This window comes from Lineus longissimus, chromosome 13 (genome assembly GCF_910592395.1).
Source record: "Lineus longissimus chromosome 13, tnLinLong1.2, whole genome shotgun sequence".
NCBI lineage: Eukaryota > Metazoa > Nemertea > Pilidiophora > Heteronemertea > Lineidae > Lineus > Lineus longissimus.
This window is the reverse complement of record NC_088320.1, coordinates 1485544-1510015: the sequence shown is the minus strand read 5'-3', so window position 1 is coordinate 1510015 and position 24472 is coordinate 1485544. Positions and strand designations below refer to the sequence as shown.

General features: G+C 40.3%; 3 protein-coding genes and 1 long non-coding RNA gene across 6 annotated transcripts; 2 read left to right on the top strand and 2 right to left on the bottom strand.

Moving 5' to 3' along the window:
* Positions 1 to 1344: 1344 nt before the first annotated feature.
* Positions 1345 to 7038, top strand: LOC135497852 (solute carrier family 49 member 4 homolog). Of its 2 annotated transcripts, none has more exons than XM_064787812.1 (10): positions 1345 to 1455; positions 2424 to 2961; positions 3160 to 3350; positions 3595 to 3910; positions 4287 to 4384; positions 4756 to 4885; positions 5253 to 5361; positions 5551 to 5737; positions 5886 to 6068; positions 6258 to 7038. In XM_064787812.1, the coding sequence occupies exons 2-10, from the start codon at positions 2651 to 2653 to the stop codon at positions 6425 to 6427; spliced, it is 1695 nt and encodes a 564-aa protein (XP_064643882.1). In that variant the 5' UTR covers positions 1345 to 1455; positions 2424 to 2650; the 3' UTR covers positions 6428 to 7038. The 2 variants fall into 2 exon arrangements, with proteins under 2 accessions (XP_064643882.1, XP_064643883.1); XM_064787813.1 differs by lacking the exon at positions 1345 to 1455 and adding an exon at positions 1808 to 1886.
* Positions 7039 to 7826: 788 nt separating this feature from the next.
* On the bottom strand, positions 7827 to 18808 carry LOC135498007 (metal cation symporter ZIP14-like). Of its 2 annotated transcripts, none has more exons than XM_064788119.1 (13): positions 18515 to 18808; positions 17390 to 17713; positions 16776 to 16875; positions 13181 to 13291; positions 12800 to 13002; positions 12450 to 12615; positions 11985 to 12154; positions 11726 to 11825; positions 11206 to 11402; positions 10443 to 10638; positions 10007 to 10162; positions 9415 to 9602; positions 7827 to 9096 (listed from the first exon to the last, which is right to left on the bottom strand). In XM_064788119.1, exons 1-13 carry the CDS (start codon positions 18767 to 18769, stop codon positions 8962 to 8964), a joined length of 2301 nt encoding a protein of 766 aa, XP_064644189.1. In that variant the 5' UTR covers positions 18770 to 18808; the 3' UTR covers positions 7827 to 8961. The 2 variants fall into 2 exon arrangements, with proteins under 2 accessions (XP_064644189.1, XP_064644190.1); XM_064788120.1 differs by having other exon boundaries at positions 11236 to 11402.
* Positions 18809 to 20298: 1490 nt separating this feature from the next.
* Positions 20299 to 22073, bottom strand: LOC135497841 (uncharacterized). Its single transcript, XR_010448962.1, has 3 exons — positions 21940 to 22073; positions 21464 to 21582; positions 20299 to 21098 (listed from the first exon to the last, which is right to left on the bottom strand). It is a non-coding gene; the product is annotated as an uncharacterized LOC135497841 (long non-coding RNA).
* Positions 22074 to 22103: 30 nt separating this feature from the next.
* LOC135497840 (large ribosomal subunit protein uL14) lies at positions 22104 to 23845 on the top strand. The gene is made up of 5 exons (XM_064787790.1): positions 22104 to 22130; positions 22479 to 22562; positions 22754 to 22882; positions 23237 to 23350; positions 23724 to 23845. Exons 1-5 carry the CDS (start codon positions 22118 to 22120, stop codon positions 23804 to 23806), a joined length of 423 nt encoding a protein of 140 aa, XP_064643860.1. The 5' UTR covers positions 22104 to 22117; the 3' UTR covers positions 23807 to 23845.
* Positions 23846 to 24472: the final 627 nt, after the last annotated feature.

Genomic DNA, 24472 nt, shown 5'->3' with positions numbered 1-24472 from the left:
GAGTACGTGTACGTGGGTGCGATGTCCCAAAGAACAAAAGTTTCATCCATGTTGACGATAATCTGTATTCCATTATCATTGATAATGTTTCGGACCTCATTTTGAAATGCCGTTACCAACTCTGCAGCATTGAGCGGTATTGATGTAGAGTCTTTGCAAGTCTTCCTGTAGCTAATACCATGACGAGTCAAGAAACCTTGTAACCATCCACTTGATGCTGAAAATGGTATGAGATGAGGGCGCAGTTCCATCCAATGTTTTCTCTGTTCCTCAGGAAGATCGTGCCACCAAATGTTGAAGAACCGTTCACCCTGGAACATCAGGTCACTCCCAGCTATTGGAAGACCATGTTCTCGACGCTGTAGGAACCAATCATTTAAGAGTCTCTCTGCCTCTGGCCATCTACCTGAAATGAGAGAGGAAAATCGTAAGGGCCACATCACCTGCGGGCCTACCAGCCCCCACCTACATTTCACCTCATTCACCTGATTCATTTCCCCGATGCACCAAGGTCACCAGGATAACTAACCTGTGCCATCAATTCCATGTTGCCTTAGCCTTTGCATCTGTCGCAATCTGTATGTGGATTCTCGGTGTCTCTCGCGCAATTCATCCTCCTGTATCCATCGCGCAATGGTCCTTCGGGGAATGCCATGTAGCTGTCCATATTCTGAAGGAATAATCCCATTTGACCTTGCAATGTTCAGCTCATGGTTCTCATCAAGTCGCCTGATACGAATATCTAATGAGTAGGCGTTCAGTCTGCGAGGAATTACGACGTTTTCATTATCACCAACAGCATCATTTTCATTACGGTCCTCCTCAGCTCCATTCCCATTGTCCATGCACCAAAGACGGTGTAAAATCAGGAGAAAAAGAATTTTCCTTACAAGCATGCTGACAACATCAACTGCCTTGGCCTCAACATCTTGCTAATCAATATTGCATAAGATTTTTTTCAAAGGCCTAACTTTCATTGACAGTTAATGTCAGTGTGCCAGCAGACTGCTGACAGGGAAATCCGCAGCTTCCAAAATTATTATACAACATGTAAACCATGGGAAATTTTTAACTTTTTTGAAATATATCCTGACCACAACTATCTTGGACCATCACAGTGGTGGCTCACTGCTTGAGGGATTTGGGTCATATTTTCCCTAAACAGCTTCTCTTCATTGGGTTGCTGCTCTAAGGGTTACGTCCTGTTAATAGGGCACGTCATCATCGCGTACATTTGGGAAAAACTACCTAACGAGACCTGAGACCACAATACAATATTGGTTCTAGTTCATCGATTTGCCGCTAGGGTTCCTGTTGTAGTTACACTCTTTGTCCACAAGCGGCGCTGCTTATCCAAAACTAAGACTGGAGTCAATAAAATATGTTTCATCAATCATCAATATCTTATGTTTCAATGTCAGCTTTTCAAATCGATTCATTCTTATGATTTTTTTAGTAAGTTTAGACTAGTTTTGTTACTATATCTTTTCATGGTCCAGCGGAGGATATGTGTTTGCACTGCTTTTGTGTGTTGGCTGGGCTCCCTTCTCCTGGGCCTATCAGGCTTCATCATGGCTATTGACTTGTGTCAGCCCACCACTGGCTCATTTCAACATGAAAGGGATGTGAGCTGGTTGTTGGGCAGTTGATGCACATTAAGTGCACATTAAATGAAGATGACTAACTGCCCTGACTTTTAGGTCAGCAGATTAAAATGTCAAAATGATCTTGCACATTCCGATTCATTTGTGATGATTGTGACCAGACATAAAAGCCTTGACTGATGCTTGGCAATCATCCCAGTTCTCATGGGTATCTGGGTCAGTGCCTGCCAACAAGTGTTGGACAGACATCACATGATGTAGGCCAGGGCACTACTGACCATGGTGAATTTTTCTATCTAACGCAACAGTACACTGATTGACCTTTCTTGTTGCTAGTTATTCAACTAGGCCTAGGCCTGCCTCATGATATATGTTAATTGGTTGTTTCGTTGTTCAGTTCAGATATTGATTCGAGTCAGCTGGTATCCTCTTATCTTTGTTGACTTTGATTTACCAACCTTTGTTTATGTCCTTGGACAATGCTTGTAGTCATGTGAAGGAAATCTAGGGTATTTGTTTTATCACCAACCTTTTTGTTATTTTCATTTGAGGACTTTTAACTGAGCAGTATCAGGTAGATTTTAAAATCCTTTGCAACAATTGATTTTGGAGGATGCAAACATTATATTTTGTAAATTGTGATAAGGCCTCAGTACATGTAGCATGCACATGAATGAAGGCCTTAAGTTAGCTTGCTAATAATTTGCTATGCAATCAGTCACTTAAAATCTTTTACAAAATGAAACAGAAGTGACAAGGGTTTGAGCCTGTTCTATAATCTTATGACGTTGCTGATTCCACTTGTTTTGTATATTTCAGATCGGAAACTTGGTAATGTGCTGGCACTGAGAGCATCCACTTGTGCTGTCTTACAGCTTTCTTGTGGAACCTACAAGTTGGGAGGAAAAAGGAACATATATAACTTGGCTCTTGTCTTCCTGAGTGATTAAACATTTTGTAAACGACCACAGGGGATAAAATTAGCTAGGATGTAAGATTGTGGGAAAATTAATATCTACGCTCTTTATACTCGAGTAGAATTCAAGATGGAAACAGTTTCTGTCTCCTCTATTGAGTCGGATATTTTGGAGGAGGAGGAAGGAGATGTTGTTGATAATCTTCCAGACATTCTTGTGCGTCAGCCACGCCGCATGGCACCAAACTTTTCCAGTGTGCGCACAAGTAGACGCAGAACAAGTGCCCCAGCATTGTATCATGCAGATACTGAACCACTTCTGTGGGACCGCTCCTTCCAACGGAGGCAGTCTGTGACGTTACCAGAGGATGTGGAACAGATCTTGCCTAACAAAGACGTTACGGCAGAGTCATTGGGATTGAAACCTTATAAACGGAGATTGTAAGTACACATGTGAACCATTTTAGTATGTTAGAAGAATATCTCAATGAGTACAATATCTCAGCAGTGTTAATGTTCCTCGAGTGAACCAAATCCAAACCTACTAAGAGGGCACTGCAAGTTTAAGTGACCAAAACCAAACCAAAGACAGGTTTGTTCCCATTCAAACTAAAATATTGCATTGTACTATACTTCCAGCTACATTTTGTTTCTGGTGCTATGGGTGACGTTTTGCTCTGGTGCTCTCATCTCAACGTTTCCAGCAATCGCTCACTCAACTCAACAGGTCTATGAATTTACTGATGGCGAGGTGGCTCTGCTGAATAATTGGGCGAGTATCGGCTTCGTGATCGGGTTCTTCCTCATGATGTGGATTGTTGATCATCGAGGTAAGTTCAGGGATGCTCACACCTTATTAGAACGATTTTACGAATAAAACATTGGTTCATCAGTGACTCGTGAGAGCTATAATCACGGTGCCTGTTGGTCTTGAACAAATAGTCTTGTAGAGCGCCTCGGGTCTTGTAGCTCAGACCCCTGGGATTTCAGCCTTGACTGGTGCATCAAATGATATCACACCTCCAAGTAGGGATGTATTTGCTAACAACTTTTAAATGCGTTTTTCTTTTCCAGGTGTTAGGTTTGCCACAATATTGACAATCATCTTCCTCTTCATCGGAGCAGGGACGCGATGTTTCGTCATTTTCGATCGGCATTTAGCTAGATGGCTCTTCCATGTTGGAAACTTCTTTATAGGGTTTTCAACAACATACTTAAACATTGCTCCGGCGACTTTATCTGCAATATGGTTTCCTGTGAATGAACGGACGACAGCTACTGCCTTGACATCTATTGGTGCCCTGCTGGGTTCAGCAGCAAGTGGCATTGTGGGTCCTTATGTGATCACGGAAGACATAATCAAAAATTGTACAAATACAACTAATTCTAGGTGAGTTCATAAAAAACAGTAGAAATTTCATAAATTTTAGACTGCTCCCATTATTTAACGAGCACATAGATGTAAGTAATTGGTGGATCATGATTATTGCTGCCTCAACAAGCATATGAGCAGACGTTGCGTGCATGACTCTGTCATCCGTGAATGTGATTTCTCTGACCAAATGCTAGAACACAACCGTGACGCCTGATCCTAAATCATTCATAGAAAACCTATGGGGATCAGAAGTAGAGCAAGTCACTCCGACACAGTCCTAAAAATGATCAATACGAAAGTTTAGAAAGTTGAACGCAAAATCAGAGTGTGACATGAGCCCAATTATTCATCATGGAAGTCAGCATTAATAAAAGTCCATTTTCCATTTCAGTCTTATGCAAGAACATACATCTTGTGAACGTCATCCCAATGATACGAAACATATTCGAAATACACAGTTTCATGAGTTTGAGATTTATCTTGGTGCTCGTAAGTGTTCTTTATCATTAAGTTGAAAGTAAATGTCTCGATATCTGATAATTTACGTTGGGTTGATAAAAGCCAATTGCCAAAGTTTGATAGAGGACTTCAGAAATGGAACAATGGCCGATACATGGTGGCAAGAACTAGTAGTATAATTCTTGCTAATGATCAGCATGCATATTAAATACATTGTACTTGTGTAGTGAAATAATCAAAGTAATCATATCAAAGATTAGTCCAAGCAGTCTGAATGCATGGAGTGATGGCTGTCATCTACAGAGGATTGATCTGCAAGCCAGATTATTTGAAGCTGTTCAAATATGTTTCCAACTTTATTGAAAAAATCTAGCAAATTAATGTGTACCATATTATTTCAGAAACGACCTTCACGGCGCTGGCTCTGGTGTTCATCCTCGTGTATTTCCCTGCCAGACCACCAACACCGCCCTCTCTTTCAGCGTCGGTGCAAAAACTGCAGTTCCGACACGGACTTCTTGTAATTCTTAAGTGAGTTTCTGTTTTACATTTCGATTGACAATGTTAAGACTATATAACAATCACTGCATGAATACCCCTCTTCCCATTCTCCAAGAATGTGCACTCTATTCGTCGTTCGGTACGAATGTTCTGACCTGAGAACTTGGAAGCCCAGAGAGAGAGAGAGGCTGACTTAGAGGCCACAGCCACTGAACTAGAAATTGGATGCTGTTATCACAATGCCTTGAAAGAAGTAGCTTGGTATAAGCTGAGTAAAGAGAGAGTTTTGACGAACCACTGGCGTATTTTAGTTGTGTCGTTTAGGTCTCGACTTCCTCAGCAAGAGTCCTTCTATTTAGCGGCAGTTCTTTGATGAATATTTCTCCCGTATTTTCAGAATGAAAGACTTCCTCCTGCTATGCATCGCCACTGCCTGTCCATATGGGGTATATCTCGCCTGGTTGGCACTCCTTGATATCAACCTGAAGGATTTGGACATTGTACAGGTAGCCTAGTTTTTTAGGGAGTGTTCTTTCTGAAAATAGACAGGAATTCACATAATTTGGAATTAGTTGAATGAGAAAGCGTTGCACAACCTGATAGGTATTTCTGCTCATCTGCCCTTGTTGGGAGGTGGGGATGATCAAGTTGACGTCTTCGTGAGAGGTGCTTCAGTTACTTTTATTGAATTTCAGAAAGAAGTTGGCTGGTTGATAGGAGCAAATCTTTTATCTGGTGTTGTGTTGTCGGTCATCATTGGACGGGTAGCTGACTGCTGTCGACGGAAGCTCAAGTGGTTCATGTTGATAGATGTGATGTTAGCCATCCTGTCGTTAACGTGGTTCTCTTTACAAAGATATGGATTTATCTGGTCCAGCTCGAGTAAGTAACCATTTCTGGCCACACTTACTACATGTACATGTACAACTAAATGCAACATTAAACACCTTCTGCTCTATTTTTTATTTGCTTAGTCTATGTTTGAGCTATTTGAATTGGAAAAAATTCATATGATGTCTTCTCTTTTCAGTCACAATCTATGCAGCGGTCATCCTAATAGGAATTGCAGCGAACAGTATAACCCCAATCGTGTATGAGGCACTACTCGAGATGACCCATCCCGTCAGCGAGGGTATAACACTCGGAGCCATGGCCTTGTTCCTCAATGTGACATCACTCATCATTCTCATGTTACCCATGGTGCCTAAAGTCGGTGAGTGTCTTTTTTTCCCTGTTTGAAGCAATTGCTTAAGGATGACAAAATTGTTATTGATATTATTACCAAATTTCATTCAAAAATAACGTCATGACGTAAACAGCGATAATAGGTTTCCTTGGCAGTATTCCCTTCTTCCTTCTCTGTATCCATTACCATTCTGATTCTCTCATTTGATAATTTCAGGTGCTCACTGGTTGAACTGGTGTCTCCTTGCTAGCTACGTGATCGCAATGCCTCTACTGTGCCTCTACAAGCAGAGATATAACAGACTGATGCTCGACGACTTGGCCAACACGCAGACGAATGACGGCGTTAGTGAGAGATTTGAACCAAGCGATGCTGTCAATTATTGAGGAATCGAAAGACTTTGGGGGGTGATTGTGGATTGGTGTGTAGATTGGTTGTAGACTTTTATTTCTGGTTTACACCAGGTGCCAAATTTATTGTCTTTGTTTATGGCTCAGTTTATAATATTGGGTTCTTGGATTAACTGATTATTTTAACAACAGGGCGAGAGGGTGTATACCGGTACTATATCTTTGCATTAAAAAACATACACTCCACAAATGGTTATTTTTCACACAAATTGTATGTTATGTTAATTATGTATGATTTCTACCAGTTATTTAGGTAGATGATGTCACTTTCTGTACTGTGTTCATTTGGCATCTTCATAGACATTTTAAACTTCATTTATTTGTCGACTTATATTATTGCTCTTTTAACCCACCATAATGTTAAGCTTCAGAGCACGATTGAGCAACCAGACTTGAGCATGACGAGATCTTCGATGAGTTAATGTTGTTCTTTCAGTTTCTTTAGTTTAAACTTGCTACGCAGTAAATCGATGAGAATATTAAACCAATTTTCTATGAACCTGAAAACATACTTTCAGTCACACTGTCGTCTCGTTATTGTGATAAATGTTTTAAAACAATGCTTTGTTGATGATACTTTTATAATAAATACATCAAAAATATAACAGTCTTTATCCTCTCCTGATTATTTCAAGCTATGGACTGACATGTGTCTAAACTGAACTGCAGAAAAGAAGAATGTCTCCCTATGAATGCTTTATTCTGTCTCACTACCAAATTGTTACGGCCAGGAAAGTTCTTTCAGTTCGAAATCAAGGCGTCAGTAATCTTTGAGAGAACATGATTCTGGCATACAGCAATCTTGGGACTAAGATGCAGCCGTCAAGCTGAGAGACAGACCAAGCCCCTTCCTCATGCACTTTATACCAACCAGTCCAGGCACTGCCAGAGGGCTTGGACACTACATTGGATTGCCCATTGTCCTTAAAAGAATTGATGTGGGGGAAATGATTCATATCGTGAACGCACCTTGCCTTCGCAGAGAAGTGGAGACTGAAGCCACAGTGACAATTTGTAAGCGGGGTGTGTACCATTCTCTGTGGGGAATCACCACTGGAAAAAGAACTTTCCTTATTCCCTAGGTTAACTCGAAACAATACTGAGAAGGGGGGTCCCGGCTAAAACATGATGGCTGTATAGGGATTTTGTGATATGCATGGATGCCATCGTACAATTGATCCAACAATCCTACATTTGGCATGTAACAGAGGGGTCTGGCGTCATGTGCGAGACTAAACGAGAACCGAGAGAAGAGCAGTGAAAAAGGATGATGTAATACAATATACAGAGTGACCGAGAATGTATCTGTTACACAAGTGTCAATGCACCTTGAGGGATAAAACCACAACAAAAGTTGTCTTAAAATATAAAGTTTATTTCTTAGATTTATATACAAATCCTTGTATTAAAACGGCTGTTTTTGCCAAAGAATATTAAAAATATACACAGTTAAGTATCATTTTGAGCCTTTTTTACATAAATTACAATTTATACACTGTACTGTACAACTGTTCACCAAAAACTCCCATGCAACTATCAGTACACGTCGCCTCCTCCAGGGTATGATGCCCTAAGACGGCTGAATCTTATGGTAAAGATTTCACCAAAATAATGAAGACTATACCCAAAAGCATTCGTCAACATTTTTGCTGTATCATTAACTTGAAGAGGAAGTGTCTTGACACACATTGTCACCTGCATCGGGGATTATGCGCAAGTGAGACGTTGTCAAGTTTCTGATTCAAATTTTGCAATCCCTTTACACGATCCCTTTCGAATCTTTCATTTACTCATACAGGAATTAGTGAATGCCATAAGCTAAAATGAAGAAAGATATCCTAAGATAAAGCAAAAGCACCATTTTCATGATTATGCATTTCATTGTGCATTGATCCGGTAGTCAAAACCACAGAAAACCTAAATTCTACCCGGAGATTCATTCAAATTTCCCTATAATTTGAAGTGAACCAGAAACAGTCTTTTCTTATACAAGAAATGTCCTCAGGGCCCTTCATAACACGCCAGTGTGTATTTCGAAAACATTATATGCAAAATGCATGAAACCATTATCGCATAACTTGGGAGACACTGGCTCTATTGTGACAAAGAATCTAGCCTGTTGAAAAACCCACAAAGATTAATGTTTTTTCTACATGCAGGTGTACAAGACATTATCATTAAAACGTTCTACCATATCTGCACCAAACTTTTAGTTTATAATAATAAAGTATTCACCCGAGGGGACAGGACATTTTCGCCCAGACATGAAAAGTAAACAATTGTATAATATTGCAATCATGGTTGACCCAGTGATTTCGGAACACATCACAAATACAAATCATCACATGGTTTATCAATCCAAGCCAGGATTGCATCAGATCATTATATTTTGATAGAAGCGGAAATCACTTACAAACTGACAAAAAAACCAATTACTTCAAATCATAATTTACTTCAACGTACTTTGAAGTACCTCTCCACAAAAGTCTTATTTTCTGAAGAAAAAGTCTCTACATGCCGAACGATATGTGCTCCTCGAAAATTGCAATCAGCAACATGAAACAAATTCCAAGCAAGAGTCCAATATTTTGGAAAATGAAAATCCTCCACTTTTTTTTTGATTTCATTTGCATCAATTCTGGAAGCTGAAAAAAGAAAATAAAGCGTGTCATTATGTGGATGGACAAATACACATGAGGCAGATTACTGATTGTAAATGTATAACCTGAGGTAGTAAACACATCTGCTCAGCATTGTGCTTTGTGAAGAAAGCCATGGTACAGTTTTGCCATTTATGTCTCAAAACATGCAAACTTCACCTCTCTGGTGTCAGCTGCAATGATGCAACATAATGGTCACTTTGAAAGCTTGTTTACTTTGTGACACACAAGTAAGCTACAATTCTGTAGTCACTGTAGCGTCTTGCTCTAGGACACGCACAACTAAGAGATTAATTAACTTACCATGTCTACTAACGATATGTATAAGAACATCCCGGCTGTTACCGCAAATATCCACTGGCGGACGGAAGCGTCGACAGATATGGCAATACCAATATATAGCCCAATAAACGCACAGCAGGCCGCTAACGTGTTCATGAGGAGGGCATACTTCACGCTGAGGCCAGATGCAAGAAGGACAGCAAAATCACCTGAAAGAAACGAAGGGAACCTATTGGGCAAGAGGCAAGAGGGGGGTTACAACCTACCCAAAATATGGGACACCACCCAGGAATCAGGTGAGTGGAGGCTCCATTTAAGGATTTGTTTCACCTATAACTCATTGGTACAGAAATATATGTGCACCCAAGTGGCACAACCCATTACATGTCATGCAAACGTTAATCACCTGCCCTCGGACAGTTTTGACCATGAATTCCACCTAGACCTGTAGGCAAATAACACCTGTGTTTCTGTAATGACAACAGAAATCAAAGTGACTGGAAACAACCAATTGGGGACTAAAATTAACTCCTAAGAAGAGGTGTATGCAAAGGGAGATGTTATACTTCCATCGCCATCAGCATCCTATGCTATTTTGAGAAAAGCTACCCACCTAACTCGTGCGGTAATTCGTGACACAGCACTGCTATCGATGTCGCCAGGCCAGTGTTTAAGTCTTGAGAGAAAGCAGCACCAATGGCCATACCATCGGCAAAGTTGTGAATCGAATCCCCGATGATGATCATGATTGCAACAGCTTTAATGCCACCTAGCAAGGGAAAGAAAAAGGAATACATGGTTTAAGTCTTGAGAGAAAGCAGCACCAATGGCCATACCATCGGCAAAGTTGTGAATCGAATCCCCGATGATGATCATGATAGCAACAGCTTTAATGCCACCTAGCAAGGGAAAGAAAAAGGAATACATGATTTGAAGAAGGGATAAACTGAACCTAAATCATTAATTTCTGTGATACTGAGTCTTATACGACAGGCCAGGTCTGTGCATTACACTTGAACAGTTTTCCCATCTCTGGGTCTGCAACTTACCCTTTTTCCCATTCTCATGTTTACCTCCTTGTTCTGCAACCTGGGTTTCAGGGGAAGCATTGCTGTTGCTTGCTGAAGTCACTCCATTGCTTTCAGCATCAGTAATTGCCTTGTTGGCAAATTCCATCGTGGATTCACCCTTTTGAAAGCCGGGGTTATCGTGACCAGCATTACCATTTTCTTTATCATCCTGTGCCTGTAAGAACAGATTAACCCTTTTCAAGTTACCAAGACTGACTGCCTAGTATATTTGCTATCCGAAAAGATAATGAGATCAGATTTCTCCTTTCCAGACATCGGTTTCTGGTTCTGTCCTTTCAAAAATGCTCTTCTTATTGCAGGAGTGCTTCTTAAGTGTAGTAACACATCAGGTACAGCAGGCATATATAAACAGTGCAGGCTTTTAACACTAGCGAATATGTGAAGGTCAGTCAAAGCGCAATAATATTGGATGTAAAACATTAAGCATGGTGAAATAGCAAGGAAAGGTCACTCACTGCGAGGCTTGGGTGTTGGGGAAGGTGACTGGCTCATGGGCCCTGAGCCCGGAACTTGAGGTAAAAAGGCCACTGCTCAGTGACGGGGAAAAAGCCATATCAGACCACAGGATTCTTTCAAGCTTAGGTTAGCACACTACCAAGCATTATAAGCATTCTTATGGAGAAAGAAACATAAGGGAGGCTCAGTTCCGAATCCCTACACCCATTCAGCCAAAAGCCATGATACTCCATTGCCGCGGGAACAATGTCGTAACCTTCCTTACCATTCTACCAAGATTAGGGTCATTACCCACCCGCTTTTCATGTGTCTTCTTGAAAGAAAGACGCCGTTTGTGCTCGCTGAAAAACTCTTCATTTGGCACATGCGAATGACTATGACCATGTTCCCCTGTCGTGTCTTCATCATCATTGCTGCGAATTACTGCCATTAATGCCTCAAACAGGAAGAAACAATAAATAGCTGGAAGTGAAACAAAACAATAGATATCAATGTCGAGTCTATTACAGGTGACATGTCACAGAATAAACTCTTAACAGCGGGGGAACTCAACTACTGAATGACTTAATGTGCATCTTCTTTTTACTCATACAGTGCTGGATATTTTATACAATTATACATGCAGCTCGTGCTTGGGTGTAGAGCCCATTACACTTAATGCTACATGTTGACATAAACTCTTGATAGCCCACTTATAAGGTCAATTTGTATGGAGTTTCAATAGTAGAGTCAGTCATCCGAATCCCCTGGAAAATTGATAAACTGATTCATCCAAATCACCTTACCTGTTAACACCACCAAATTTTTCTGAGCGAAGTCCTCCATAACGATAGTTCCCCCATGGCCATGGTCATCTCCTTCCTCATGTCCATGCAAACCAGTTGCCTAGAAATATAACAATTAGTCATTTCAAAACTGATGCTAAGGTGAATTGCCAATGTGTTACACGGAAAATATTTCAATGAGTTTAGATATCCAAAACTACTGGTATGACCATTTGTTGGAAAGGTCTTGGTGAGACATTTCTAATGGGTCAAAACCTACCATGGGTATCAAATGAAGAAGGGCGTCTCCACACATCGTCCCCACAGCAAGCGCAATAAACAATGCCATCATCAACTTGTAAACGTTCGATCCAAAACAGGGAATCAGGATAGCACCTAAGAGGGCCATTAGGCTGATGATGAAAACAGAAAGGGTACCATAGCCATAGCCTGGAAAAAAATACTATGAATGAATGAAAAGTTCTTTCGATTTGAAAAGTGGCACATGTGGTTTAATCAATTGTGCATCTGATTCATGTCCAAAGAATGTGGGTTCCACACCCTAAATGGACATATTACTTGTGAAAATGGACAAGTCACCTTACTCCCATTGACACATTCTTTGTATGAGTCGTTAAACCTGGATTTCTTGCAAGACTGTTGGCTGTTTCTGGGCCAAGCAAAAGACTCCATCCAATGGAGAAATCGATTATGCTCCTTAGCATACCTAGGCTCTGATACCTACTTTCAGCTGCAGTGATGCGTGCCTTGGTGGCCGTCTTATCGGTGGTACAGGCTTTGCTCACTTGTTGTTGGATGAGCGCAGGGCAGAGCTCTTGGAACTTAACGTAGTTCATTCCGACAGAATGGTTCACACCAAAAGTGGTCAGCAGTTGTTCTGAATTGTAGCACTATAAAGATGAAAATTACAATCATAAGAAAACAACCCCTCTACCTCTAGGACACCAAGTATAAATAGCACAGTCTGTAACAATGCTCTGAGCATCGTGGTTTCTCCCTTACAGAGTGGCTTACAGAATAGATTGGCATTTTGCAAAAGGAAGCAGATGTGATAAAGTTAATCTTTTATCTTACCCTTTTCATTAGGTCCACAGGATTTTTCACTGGAGCTGCCACTCGCTTCGTCCTGGACAAGATCACCGCATTGTCACCACTGACCACTGAACCATCTTGGCTGAACTCGAGCGACCTCCTCCGTCTTTTGTGGTTATGCTCATCCTCATGCGTTGTACTGGCAGCACCACCAAGCTTGAGCGTCTTCATCAACGCCTCAAATGCTGAAATCGTAAAAGGTTTATACTGTTTCTGGGGAAAATACCCCCAAACTCCCCCCCCCCCAGATCACACAATCGGGGCACTCTAAATAGGTCCTTTCGAAAATTTCTTGATACGCCGCTGGCAATGTTATCACAATGAATTGTCTTAGAAAAATTAACCAATTCTCTTCAAACGAACCTTCTTCCGACATGCTGCCATTATTCTTAGGATCGAGCAGCTTGTAGAGATCTTTGATGAAGCTGTCCTTTGCTGGGAGCTGGTCTGGACATTGCTCCCACAGCTTGTAACCTGAAAAAGGCATAATGGTTAAAGCAGACTTTCAAAAATCATGAACATTTTCGATACTTAACTAAACAGAGATGGGCTACACTGGCCGTTTAGTCAATAAAACAATCGAATAGCCACACAATGTACATACATTGCAATAATTACTCAATCGTGCAGGCTGAACATATCTTCTGTTGTCCTGTCTTCTGCTACACAGTATCATGATCAGTATGCGGTCAGGCATATAAGATAAACTGTATCAATCTGAAGAATGTTCATCTTCCATTCTTTATGATGCTTCTTATGTGTTCTCAGATACTAATAATTACGAATATAAGTAAGAATATTCATTGCTTGCAAAGTTCATGCAGTACAAAAGTTATGAAAAAAATTGTTGTGAAATACTTCTGTTCAATTGACAGTTCACATACTTGGTACCGGTTTGTCCTGAAGTCTTTCCTGATTTTGTTTGACAAGAGGTGAGATCAAAGCAAACTTATCTCACCATCCTGGTTGTGACTAATTTCATATCAAGAAACCACTTCTGTATGAAATGAAATTTAATGATCTTAGGGAGGCTTATTGTTGAAGGACCAGGAAGTAATGTGGTTCATTTTCACCACCCATTCCCAACAAGACATTTTATTATCTTGTTGAATCTTCCCATTCTGACCTGGCCAATTCCTGCCCTATGTTCTCATTGAACACGTAGACAACTAACCATCCTTATTCAGGAACCGTCACATGGTCATTTGAAACGATGTCTGCCTATTGCTCTAATTTCTCAAAGCTTTATTTTTTTTCATAACATTGCAAGACGAGACGAAATATGTGAAACATTGCTCGAGATCTTTAGGTGTGGGTGGACTCAATAACTGCACGCCATTCGCCCAGGAATTACTTTGTCAAAATGAAGACACCATGATAACATGACAACTAAAATGTTGGCAAGTTATCACATCATTACCACTTATTGCCATCCAATTTAACGCCCAACTAATCAACTCCTAAAAGTATAAACCCGGGAACCAGAAGAGCTTTATCTGTCTTGACCTGTAGCTTCAAGATATTTTTATTCTTGCCCTGGGGTATTGCTCAACAGTCAAACAAAAACACCACATCAATCTCTATGAACATCTCTCATCTACAACCAGGATGATAACTAGCAGATATTTCTAACACTTTTTTTGTCTTTTATTTTCACAGACATTCTCTGCTTATACTGTCACACCGGTGCAAACACACTTCTACAGCTATTAATCTACTGAAGTCCCTTAAGGCGAAACACCAGGAAGCTCTCAATGAAGTTGATATTCTGTGGACTATGGCAGACTGCCATGGCCATAACTGCCATTTTCAGAAGGAATAGCTAGACAGACATAACAAGAGTTATGCCAGTGGTGCTTTGGGATAGTCTGATATAGATTGTTTGATAGAAGACATCTTGAAAATGTGAAATGGTGTGGGGTAGTCCTACGATTAAAATGATTTTTAGTATGCACCCACTGTGTCACCATCTTTTATGCTCTAAACTGCAGATTTTGAATGAGAACTTAATCCCACGGTTTTTACAGGGCCATTGCAAAACGCTCTAGTATTTTTAGCATTCTGTGACAGGTTTTCTTTCAGACTTGTTTTTCACATTTTCACATAACAAAATAACAATGAGTAACAAAAACAAGTTGTTACCCAAACTAAGCCGTCTTATCAAAGCTTACCCACTTACTTCTTATGCAACCATTAAACCAGAACCCATATGAACATGGTGAAAGTGCATTTTCAGGACAAACGTCTATGTTGTGACCGTTTCTTTTCTTTTTGAACCCTACAGAACCAGGACACATCAAGATATATCGATTGAATAGAACATATGCTAAAAGTAACAATAAGCCTTATTGATATTATTGAATGAAACTGTGATGGCTAACTGAGCAGGTCAAATAGAATGTCACAACTACACATGTAGGTCATAACTCCAAGCCAAGAATCGGGTTATTTCAGTCCCATTACGAAAACATGAGTAAGGAGAAGTCGTTTTGTAGGCCCTGTTTTTAAGAGGTTGGTACACGTTTATATGCTTGGAGAATGGGATTTCATACAGGGACTCAGAATAGAATCCGCATGGAATTCCTACATACAGCTATATAATATTGTTGAACATGTTGAATTCAGTGTTGAGAGTGTCAAGTCCCTCTTGAACTAATGGCATTATAAGGGCTCTTCAGGGACTTTCATGTGCATACATTCATCATGATTAATGCAAACGGCATGTGTGAACTTACTCCCAAACTTGTTGATTTCAATTCACGAGTCATGGATCGTTAAAAATGATGAAAACCTTCAAGCCTGTTTGATACGGGATGAGGCGAAAAAATCAACTCTCCAAAAAGGTCACCAGAAGGAGACATCAACTGAAGACTTATACTAGCCATGTGAAGATGCCTTGGTTTGCGCGGCCCAAGCAAAAAATAATGAGTCGGGCAGGGCGAGCAGTGCCAGGTGATAATATGAATATGATACTACATGTAAGCAGGAAGTTTAAAACTTCCTTGATGTCCCTCGATTAATTTTGGTATAATAAACCCAAATTCAGTGGACGTAGGCCTAACTGCTATATAAAGTGCTGTGTGGGTTTTATCGGATGAGTTAGTTTGGAGGCCAAAACACACCAGGGTTCCTAAAGGCTTAGAGAACTTAGTGATCGTCATAGGGCTAACAACGTCATATCTATAACGAGCTGGGCCTACTTTACTTTTCAAGGGTCCTTTTGTCACAACATATCAACTGATCAACATAAAGTGTTAAACACATTATTGACATATGAAATAATACAAGATTAATCACTGTAAGTGTAATATAGTTTATGACAGTCTTAAACGACGCAGTATCACCAACACGATGACACATCATTGCCATTAAGACCTGTAAAAATATCAAAATAAGCCGAGTGAATGAATAAAACAATTTTTCTTTCATTTCATAGAATAAGAAAGACTAAGAATAATTTCAAGGGTGAAAATAGGGACAATTGAAAGCAGGTCAATGTGACAATAAAGTGGGATAAGCTTTGAATAAATTTGGAGACACAACCAAAGGAGAGGAATGCCTAGAGTCATGCAGTGTCCCCATTTCTCTTCAGTCTGGTTTAATGGCTCCTCTTAGACTTTACATTTGATTTATTCACACTAAGTATTGAAAAAGGGCTCAGAAAACATTGACATTTTACCAATAGTCTCTCTGTTGTTTCATTTCCCTCTTACAAACGTTGTTTCTTTATCAGGTTCCACCAGGGAGGTATAAAAGGCTTGTAGGACAAATGAGTGGCCTGAGAAGGTCACCCATTCCACTTGAGCTGGAAAGCCAACAAAGGCCGATAGGACCGCTTGACAAACACCTCAGCAAATTGTCACTCAGACAAATCATTGACAAACTTACTTACATGTATTTGACCCCAGGTCACCACAATTACCGTAATTATGACCCACCGACAAAACAAGATCCTTACCTTTGATTAAGTAATAAATGAGGGCTGCAGACACTTTCTTGATTTCGTCTTCTGTGGCTTTGGCATTGGACTCAGGGTTCAGGGTCATCTCATCAGCACACTGAAATTATACCATTGGAAATCTTGTAAGTGTTAATTGTCCTCAACTCTAATATTCCTCCGAATGAAAGGTATCCATAGGATGTGAAATGATACACCTTAACATCATATACCTTCCATAACCAGCCCAATCTTAGAGGACAAAGTCATAACCACAAGGCATTTACTAAAAATCAGTCTTTGAGGGAAAATTCACAACCTGACCGAAGGCAATCACTCCAAATCAGTCTTTGAGGGAAAATTCACAACCTGACCGAAGGCATTCACTCCAAATCAGTCTCAGAGGACAAAGTCACAACCAAAGGATTTCACTCCAAATCAGCCTTTGAGGACAAATTCGCAACCAGAGCAAAGAAATTCATTCCAAATTGGTCTCAGAGGACAAAGTCACAACCAGAAGGCCAAGATAAGATCATCATGGATTTGACTGTCCTTCTGTCATCACCTCATTATTTTGCCGACAATCAACAACATACTTTTGACCATCAGTCTCAAACTTCTTTGATAATACTGACCTTTGCTTCTTCATGTTCATGTCCCGTCTCATTCTCATGATGGCCGTCAAAATGTGTCTCTATCGATGGATCATATGTCTTATTAACGCCCTCGAAAATATGATGTAACAAATCAGCCATCATGTTCGTATTTGCGTTATCCATCATTTTCAACCCTTGCAGATAGGCGCTGTATTTCCGACTTGTTGCATCTCCCTTACATGCTGCTGTGATGTTGGTAGCATAATAGACGAATACGACAGAAGCAGACTCAAAGAGTTCTTCGTTGAGTCCTTGTGCTTGGGTTGTGTTTAGGATTGTGAAAATGTCTGAAGACGTGAGGCACTGGAATGACAGACATGCTAATGTTTCAGACAGATCAAAATGTTCCTCACTAAAACCTTTAACTTGGCATGGGTGGATGTTGTCTTGCAACATTAAAATTCTTAAACATTTTTTGATGCACCCTTCTACTATAAACTCGAGAGTTAATGAAAATCATCCCAAAATACCCTTATCTGATTATTGAGCTTGGGCTCCAGTATATAACTAATACATGTAAATGGTTATCTAGCAACACCAGTCCATAGACTAAGGGCCCAGCTCCAGTAAGCATAAAATCTTTATTTAATGACATCAAGATGGTAATTCAAGAGCAATGATAATTCTATTGATTATTGATTATTTCTACTATCTACAACTGACAGACTTCTCGTTTTATACTTGATAATTCACTACTTTTAGGCTATTTCAATAAGAAAAGGCTAATGATCAATTGTTATAAATATGATAAAGATTTCAAGAAGTCATTTAACTTTCATAGTTTTCCACTTGTGATCTAATAACTATGTTTCCATCAGTAGTGGATCAATTTCCCTGTCTATTAGCCATAGTCTATTTGTAACGAATCTTCAATAAAAGAAATCGCTCTAATGCCTGGCGAGAAGGCAGTTTGTAGCCTATATTTAACTAGCTGTCGGCTTACCAACCGGCCGCATAGGAAAGAGGTTATCACTGGGCCTCGAACCTTCGACCTTCCGTTCACGAGGCGGACGCCTTAACCACTATGCCATCGAGATCGGTATATATAAACAAAATCGGATGACATGAAACCAGAAAAGCGGAGATGTAACAGAAGAGCCCTACCGTTTTGCAAGTCCTTCCAGTGGATGTAATTTGAGCATCGGTACACTGCAGCTTAGTAAAAAGAGCTTCCCAAATTTCATCGATTTGGGAAGCAGTTAGATTATGCTCCTCAGTTTTGTTGAATAATTCCAGCGTTTCCTTGAATGGATCAACTTTTCCCGAACCATGGTCATGATCATCCTCACTAGATGAAACTGTCACCAAAGTTACGGCGAAAAATACCGCAAGGATCTGATAAAATCGGTAAAAATGCATTGTGAAAAATCTTTATCTTCTACAACACGCAAACTAAGCGGCGACTACTATAATTATGTGAAGCCGTGGCGGACACCGCGTGCTATAAATAAGCGACGATATCACGTGATTGTTTCCCGTAGGTACGTGACGCGGGTTCACATACCAAAGGTTTTTCAGGCTCCAGGCAGTGAAGTTAGATAGTGTGGATTGAACAGATGAGCAGTGAAGTTGGATAGTGTGGATTGAACAGATGTTTGGAGGTCTCCTAGAAGCCTGGCCCCAGGCCCAGGGAACCTATCCTGAAAAGACAAAGGAACAAAACCAGAAACAATAAAGCAAGCTCATTCATCCAGCTGAAATAAGCCGGATGTTACCAAATATACATGTGTTGTCCAAGGGGGGTGTTAGTCAGTCAAGTGGGATTGAGCTCTTATTTCCACGTGCCTGTGATCTATAATGCCAGATTTGTACCTTGAATTGATCATAATTGTATATGACCTTATTTGTCCTCTGGGCACTGCATGGTGTCCCAGGGCAGTCCATTCCGTCTTCTGAGATCGTCTCCTCTTCTTTTGAAGGTCAAACAGGTGCCTGGTCGGAGACAGGTGCAACTGGCTGTTCAGCTTCGAGATGTCGAGTTCAGTAGGCCCCCTACTTATTTTGTAGGTCACCAGACAGGTGCACTACGCTTTGATCAAAACCATCACGCCCACAATATTCCAAGAAATCAAAGTATCTCCTCCATGCAGTTGCAGCTGCTTCACCCAATAAAAACAAATTTGTCTTCCCAATAGTTTACTGTAACAGCAACCTCGGTAAAATCTTGAAATGGTCTGTTGTGCCTCACAGTATTGTCCCAGTTGTGGGATCTTTGATTGCCTTATAGGAGATCTAATCACCTTGACTGTTACAAGCAGACTAATAGGTTATGACAATAAAATACCTCCTTTTTACATATATTTCTATAATCTGACTGATTGTGTGCGACTTTGTCTACAGCAGAAAGACAGTGTGAGACAATACAGTAGCCATACTTTCAACACCCAGACTGAACCAGTATCATTGGATACAGCCTTACAGTCATCTCATCTCATGTCACAATGCTCCTCCCCACACCCACACGACATCTGCTGTCCCTCACAGTTCATTCTCTTCTATCATTCATTTTCACATACATTTTAACTCTGGCTCCAGCTTCACGCTTCGGTTGTCGATATCAGTGCATGTATTTTGTTTCGAGGTGAGCCCCGAGGGATACCAGCACAGTCTTGGAAGGTTGATAACTGTTACAACCTAAATGATTCCATGAAATGACCATTGTGTGGAAAGTTTTTGGCCCTTTCCAATACAGGTACACTTTGTCTCATCCCAACTCTCCAACTTATACAAAAGTCAGAGTCAAAGATATACCTCGCCAAGAGTACAAAGTCGGGGGGGGGGGGGGGGGGGGGGTCAAGAAGCATTTGTGTCATCCCCTCATGTAAGAGTAAGAGCCCATACTGATTGGAAGAGAAAACAACAAAAGGAAAAGAAACCACACACTGATATTGATGACGATAATATAACTAACGTATTTTTTATTCACAAAAAAGAAATAAACTTTACAGGAATTTTTCAATTTCGCACGCAATTGCCCGCTTGATTGAATAAACCAGTTATCCAAAATACTTAACCATCATCAAACCCAGAATTTTAATTCATACTTTCCTTTGCAAGTTACTGAATTTGTTTTAATGATAACTTCATGAAGTGGTTGAAAAATATTTCTCAAATCTGATCAAATGCTTTGATACTAAACCGACTGCAACTCGCATTAGGAATCAAGAAATAATGGTCAAAGATACACCCTACAATTTTATAGAAATACTGCACAGCTTATCTACAGGCATAAGATGTGTTGGAATATCCAGTGTTGCCATTTTCAGACAGTTGTCCCATACAGTGCTGCCACCTGGGACACTTTTGGTGTACTACATATCATTGACGCACTCAAGCAATGTCTCTGAACACTTTTTCTTCGGCTTCATCATATCAGTGCCATCTCAACCCAAAGAAAATAAAGGCAACTTGACCAAAAACAAAACAATACTAGTCCTGTCAAGAGTTCAAAATTGCCTTTAGTGCCCAGGGGTTAAGATGTATGCATTCGAAAATCAGAGTTTTGTTCTGTTTTACTAAGTTCCTGTAAGCAACATCAACTTTTGGTTGGTTTTATTGCTGCAGTCTTTGTTTTATCACACAGTGTTAATTGCCGTGTGCTGAAAGCGGACATCCCAATGCCGGCGATGGATAAGAAGATCAGGGTTTTGTTGAACATAGACTTGCAGGGTGGTTCATGAACTGACGACTGGAAAAGAGAAGGTAAAGTATGATCGAGGACATAATTTGATGCTTCAGAATAAATGTAGATGATTTGTTTTGCTGTTTTTAGAGCAAGATGTCCTGATTACAGAGATGAAACTGATGATGATTGGAAATTGGGTACTAAATTAGTATCCCTAACACTACTGAGAGGGTGCCCTCCAGGCAAAGGTATATGTTTTGGAGGTTCTACAATACTACACTCTAGTCTAGTCAGGTGATATGGCAATTATTGTAATCAAGGCACCAATGACTAGGATAGTGGCACCTAGCTGACATCAACATTAGAATGTCAAGTTGCAGGAGTAAGTGACTCGGTGATGAAGCATGAACCTGAAGTAGAATGTTTACCTGGCTGAAAGATTTTAGAGCATTCACTTTAGCAGGCATACTCCTGGATAGTTGAGCTGATAACAGTAATGGACGTGTGGCTGACATGATGGCGTTGTTTCAGATTGGATAACCAGTATCTGGAATAGAGTAGGACAGTGGCACTGAAATGAATTGTTATGGGTGTAGGCTAAGCCTATAAGGTGGTACCGGCGTGTCTGGAAAAGGGCCTATTGATCCAATCCATCCAGAATGACCAGTTTCGGCAGATGATGGCAGAACGAGAACTTTTTAAGCACTTATATCACCTATGTATGCGACCATGTATGCGATGCATGCATGCATCGCATACAATGTAATGTATTGTATTGTTAACTATTGTAGACCCTATGGTATGCTTGCTAAAACGTGACTTCTTCGTCGAGGAAAAATGATGTAATTCTATGAACTAGCAACGAAATAAGGACTGTTTTTCAGACCATTGTATTTTCACTTACTGGACTAATCGGTAGTCGACAGTTATTTGTCACCGATACATCATAATATGGAGTAATTAGCAATCAAAAGGAAGGAATTCTCGAAGAAAATTCACACAACACGACCTTGACCTCGAAAGGACGGAAGTAACCCCGTTTCATCGCATGCGCACTTCAAACTTCCTCTTACAAATTCAACATGTCGAAGAGAGGTCTGTAAAAATACGGTCGAACATTTTAAATCGTCATAATTTGCCATTGATAAAGAGACATCTGTTCTCTTCTGCTCTTCTATATAAAGTGACGATATAGTAATAAACGTTGTTGTTGTCATTTTTGGTTTTTCATTTCGGATTTGTTTACAATCTGACTACTAAATGGCTCTATGCCCCTTCCCGGGATATTCTTCGATGTGTGCACTTGCATGTACATAATGTACACGGTGTATACATTAGTTCGCTGTGTGCCTGTTGCCCTGTAGCCATTTCTGAGTCAAGTCGGTGTATTATTTGATCTGGCAGCTTTTTTCCAAGATGAATAAATTTTAATACTCATTTCAGGACGTGGTGGTTCCTCCGGAGGAAAATTCCGTATCTCCCTTGCCCTGCCAGTTGGGGCAGTTATCAACTGCGCTGACAACACAGGTAAATTAACTGGCCCTCCAATCAACTAATCGCCAAAGTTTACACCTTAAAGAATGGCTCCATTAACTGATGTAACAGTGTCTTGTAAGGCGAAAGATTTGCATACGTGGTCCGTCATGGAAATGGTAATTAGAAATGTAAGATGTGATAGGAAAACAATTAATGTGCATTTTACCATTTACACTTTCCAGGTGCCAAGAACTTGTACATTATTGCTGTGCATGGCATCAAGGGACGATTGAACCGACTACCATCGGCGTGTCTCGGTGATATGGTCGTTGCAACGGTAAAGAAAGGCAAGCCAGAGTTAAGAAAAAAAGGTATGTTCAGATCAACGGAAGTCTGTACCATCTACAGGAATTGTACCAGTTGTGATATTTCTACCAGATGATGTCTTCTCTTGTTGCTTCTGCTTGAAGTGATTAGGTTTTCGTCGTTTCAAACATGAAAAGTACTTTGTCTTCACCTTTTCCACCTAATTTTATTCGCATCCAAGTTTTTATTTCTTCACTTTGGTGTCTTATGATTGTATATCACTTGTATTATCACTTGTATTATCACTTGTATTATCACTTGTATTATCACTGGTATTATCACTTGTATTATCACTTGTATTATCACTTGTATTATCACTTGGAGCTAGGAGTGTGCTAAACCTTCTGTTCTTGTTTCAGTAATGCCAGCTGTGGTGGTACGACAAAGAAAGGCAATACGGAGGAAGGATGGAGTATTCATATACTTTGAAGACAATGCAGGAGTTATAGTAAACGTCAAGGGTGAAATGAAAGGTAAGAGCTGGCTCAGTTCTTAGTGTGAAACTTATTTGAAATGAGGGGGCCTTGCATGAGATTAGGAGGGCAACTCAGGGTCACTTCACCACAGACGTGTGTGCAATTTGGAGCCAAGTGAACATTCATATATTGTCTTGTGTAATTGGAAGTTATTTACCTCGGGACGTTTGAGCGACGATTTGAATGTCAGATTTCATTTTATTGTTAGGGATTCATGTAGTTCAGTTATTAGTCAATATGGTGAGGTGCAAGTGACCAGGTTTTTGTATCAGCTGTGTGTCTTATCTAATACTGTAAACTGCGTCATGTTTGCAGAGTATAGATGTAACCTCATCATACTTTTCCTAATCTTGTAATCTTGTGTTTCCAGGTTCAGCCATCACCGGACCCGTCGCCAAGGAATGTGCTGATTTGTGGCCCCGTATTGCCTCGAACGCCAGCTCCATTGCTTAACTGTAAATTTAACTTGTAAAATAAAAAAATTTAAAATCACACTAATTCTTCATAGTTATCCTTCGTTCAACAGTTAGTCTGGTTGGAATTGTTCTATTGGTAACTGCTAATGCCTTAACCCAGTCTTCTTCAAGGCTTTGACATTTATCCATTCCAACTTATCGGTGGTGAATATCAGTCCTAAATTCTCCTCCTTTTGAGGATGTATATACGCACAACATTGGTGGTTTGGCATGCGAATTGCAACGACTTCGATTTAGAGCGAAACGGCTGGGGCGAAAAGAACAAGGGTGACGGGGCGAAACGACCGGAGACCAGACGGATAGTACCACTTGCTTATGATAGATGGCGGCAGTGCATTGGCAACTCTTTGAAGTTTCGTGAGGAGATTTGGATTTTATACCATAATCAAACCCCTGAATGCCACAAATTCATATGTGTGATTCAAAACACATTTTTGGCATGCATTTGCTATCTAAAATACCAAATATCATGCGAGTTTGATAAAGATTACGCTGATAAATCGAAACGACCGGAGACCAGACGTATAGTGTCACTTGAGTATGATCGATGGCAGCAGTGCATTGGCAACTTTTTTGAAGTTTCTTGGTTTCGTGAGGAGATTTGGATTTTATACCATAATCAACCCCTGAATGCCACAAGTTC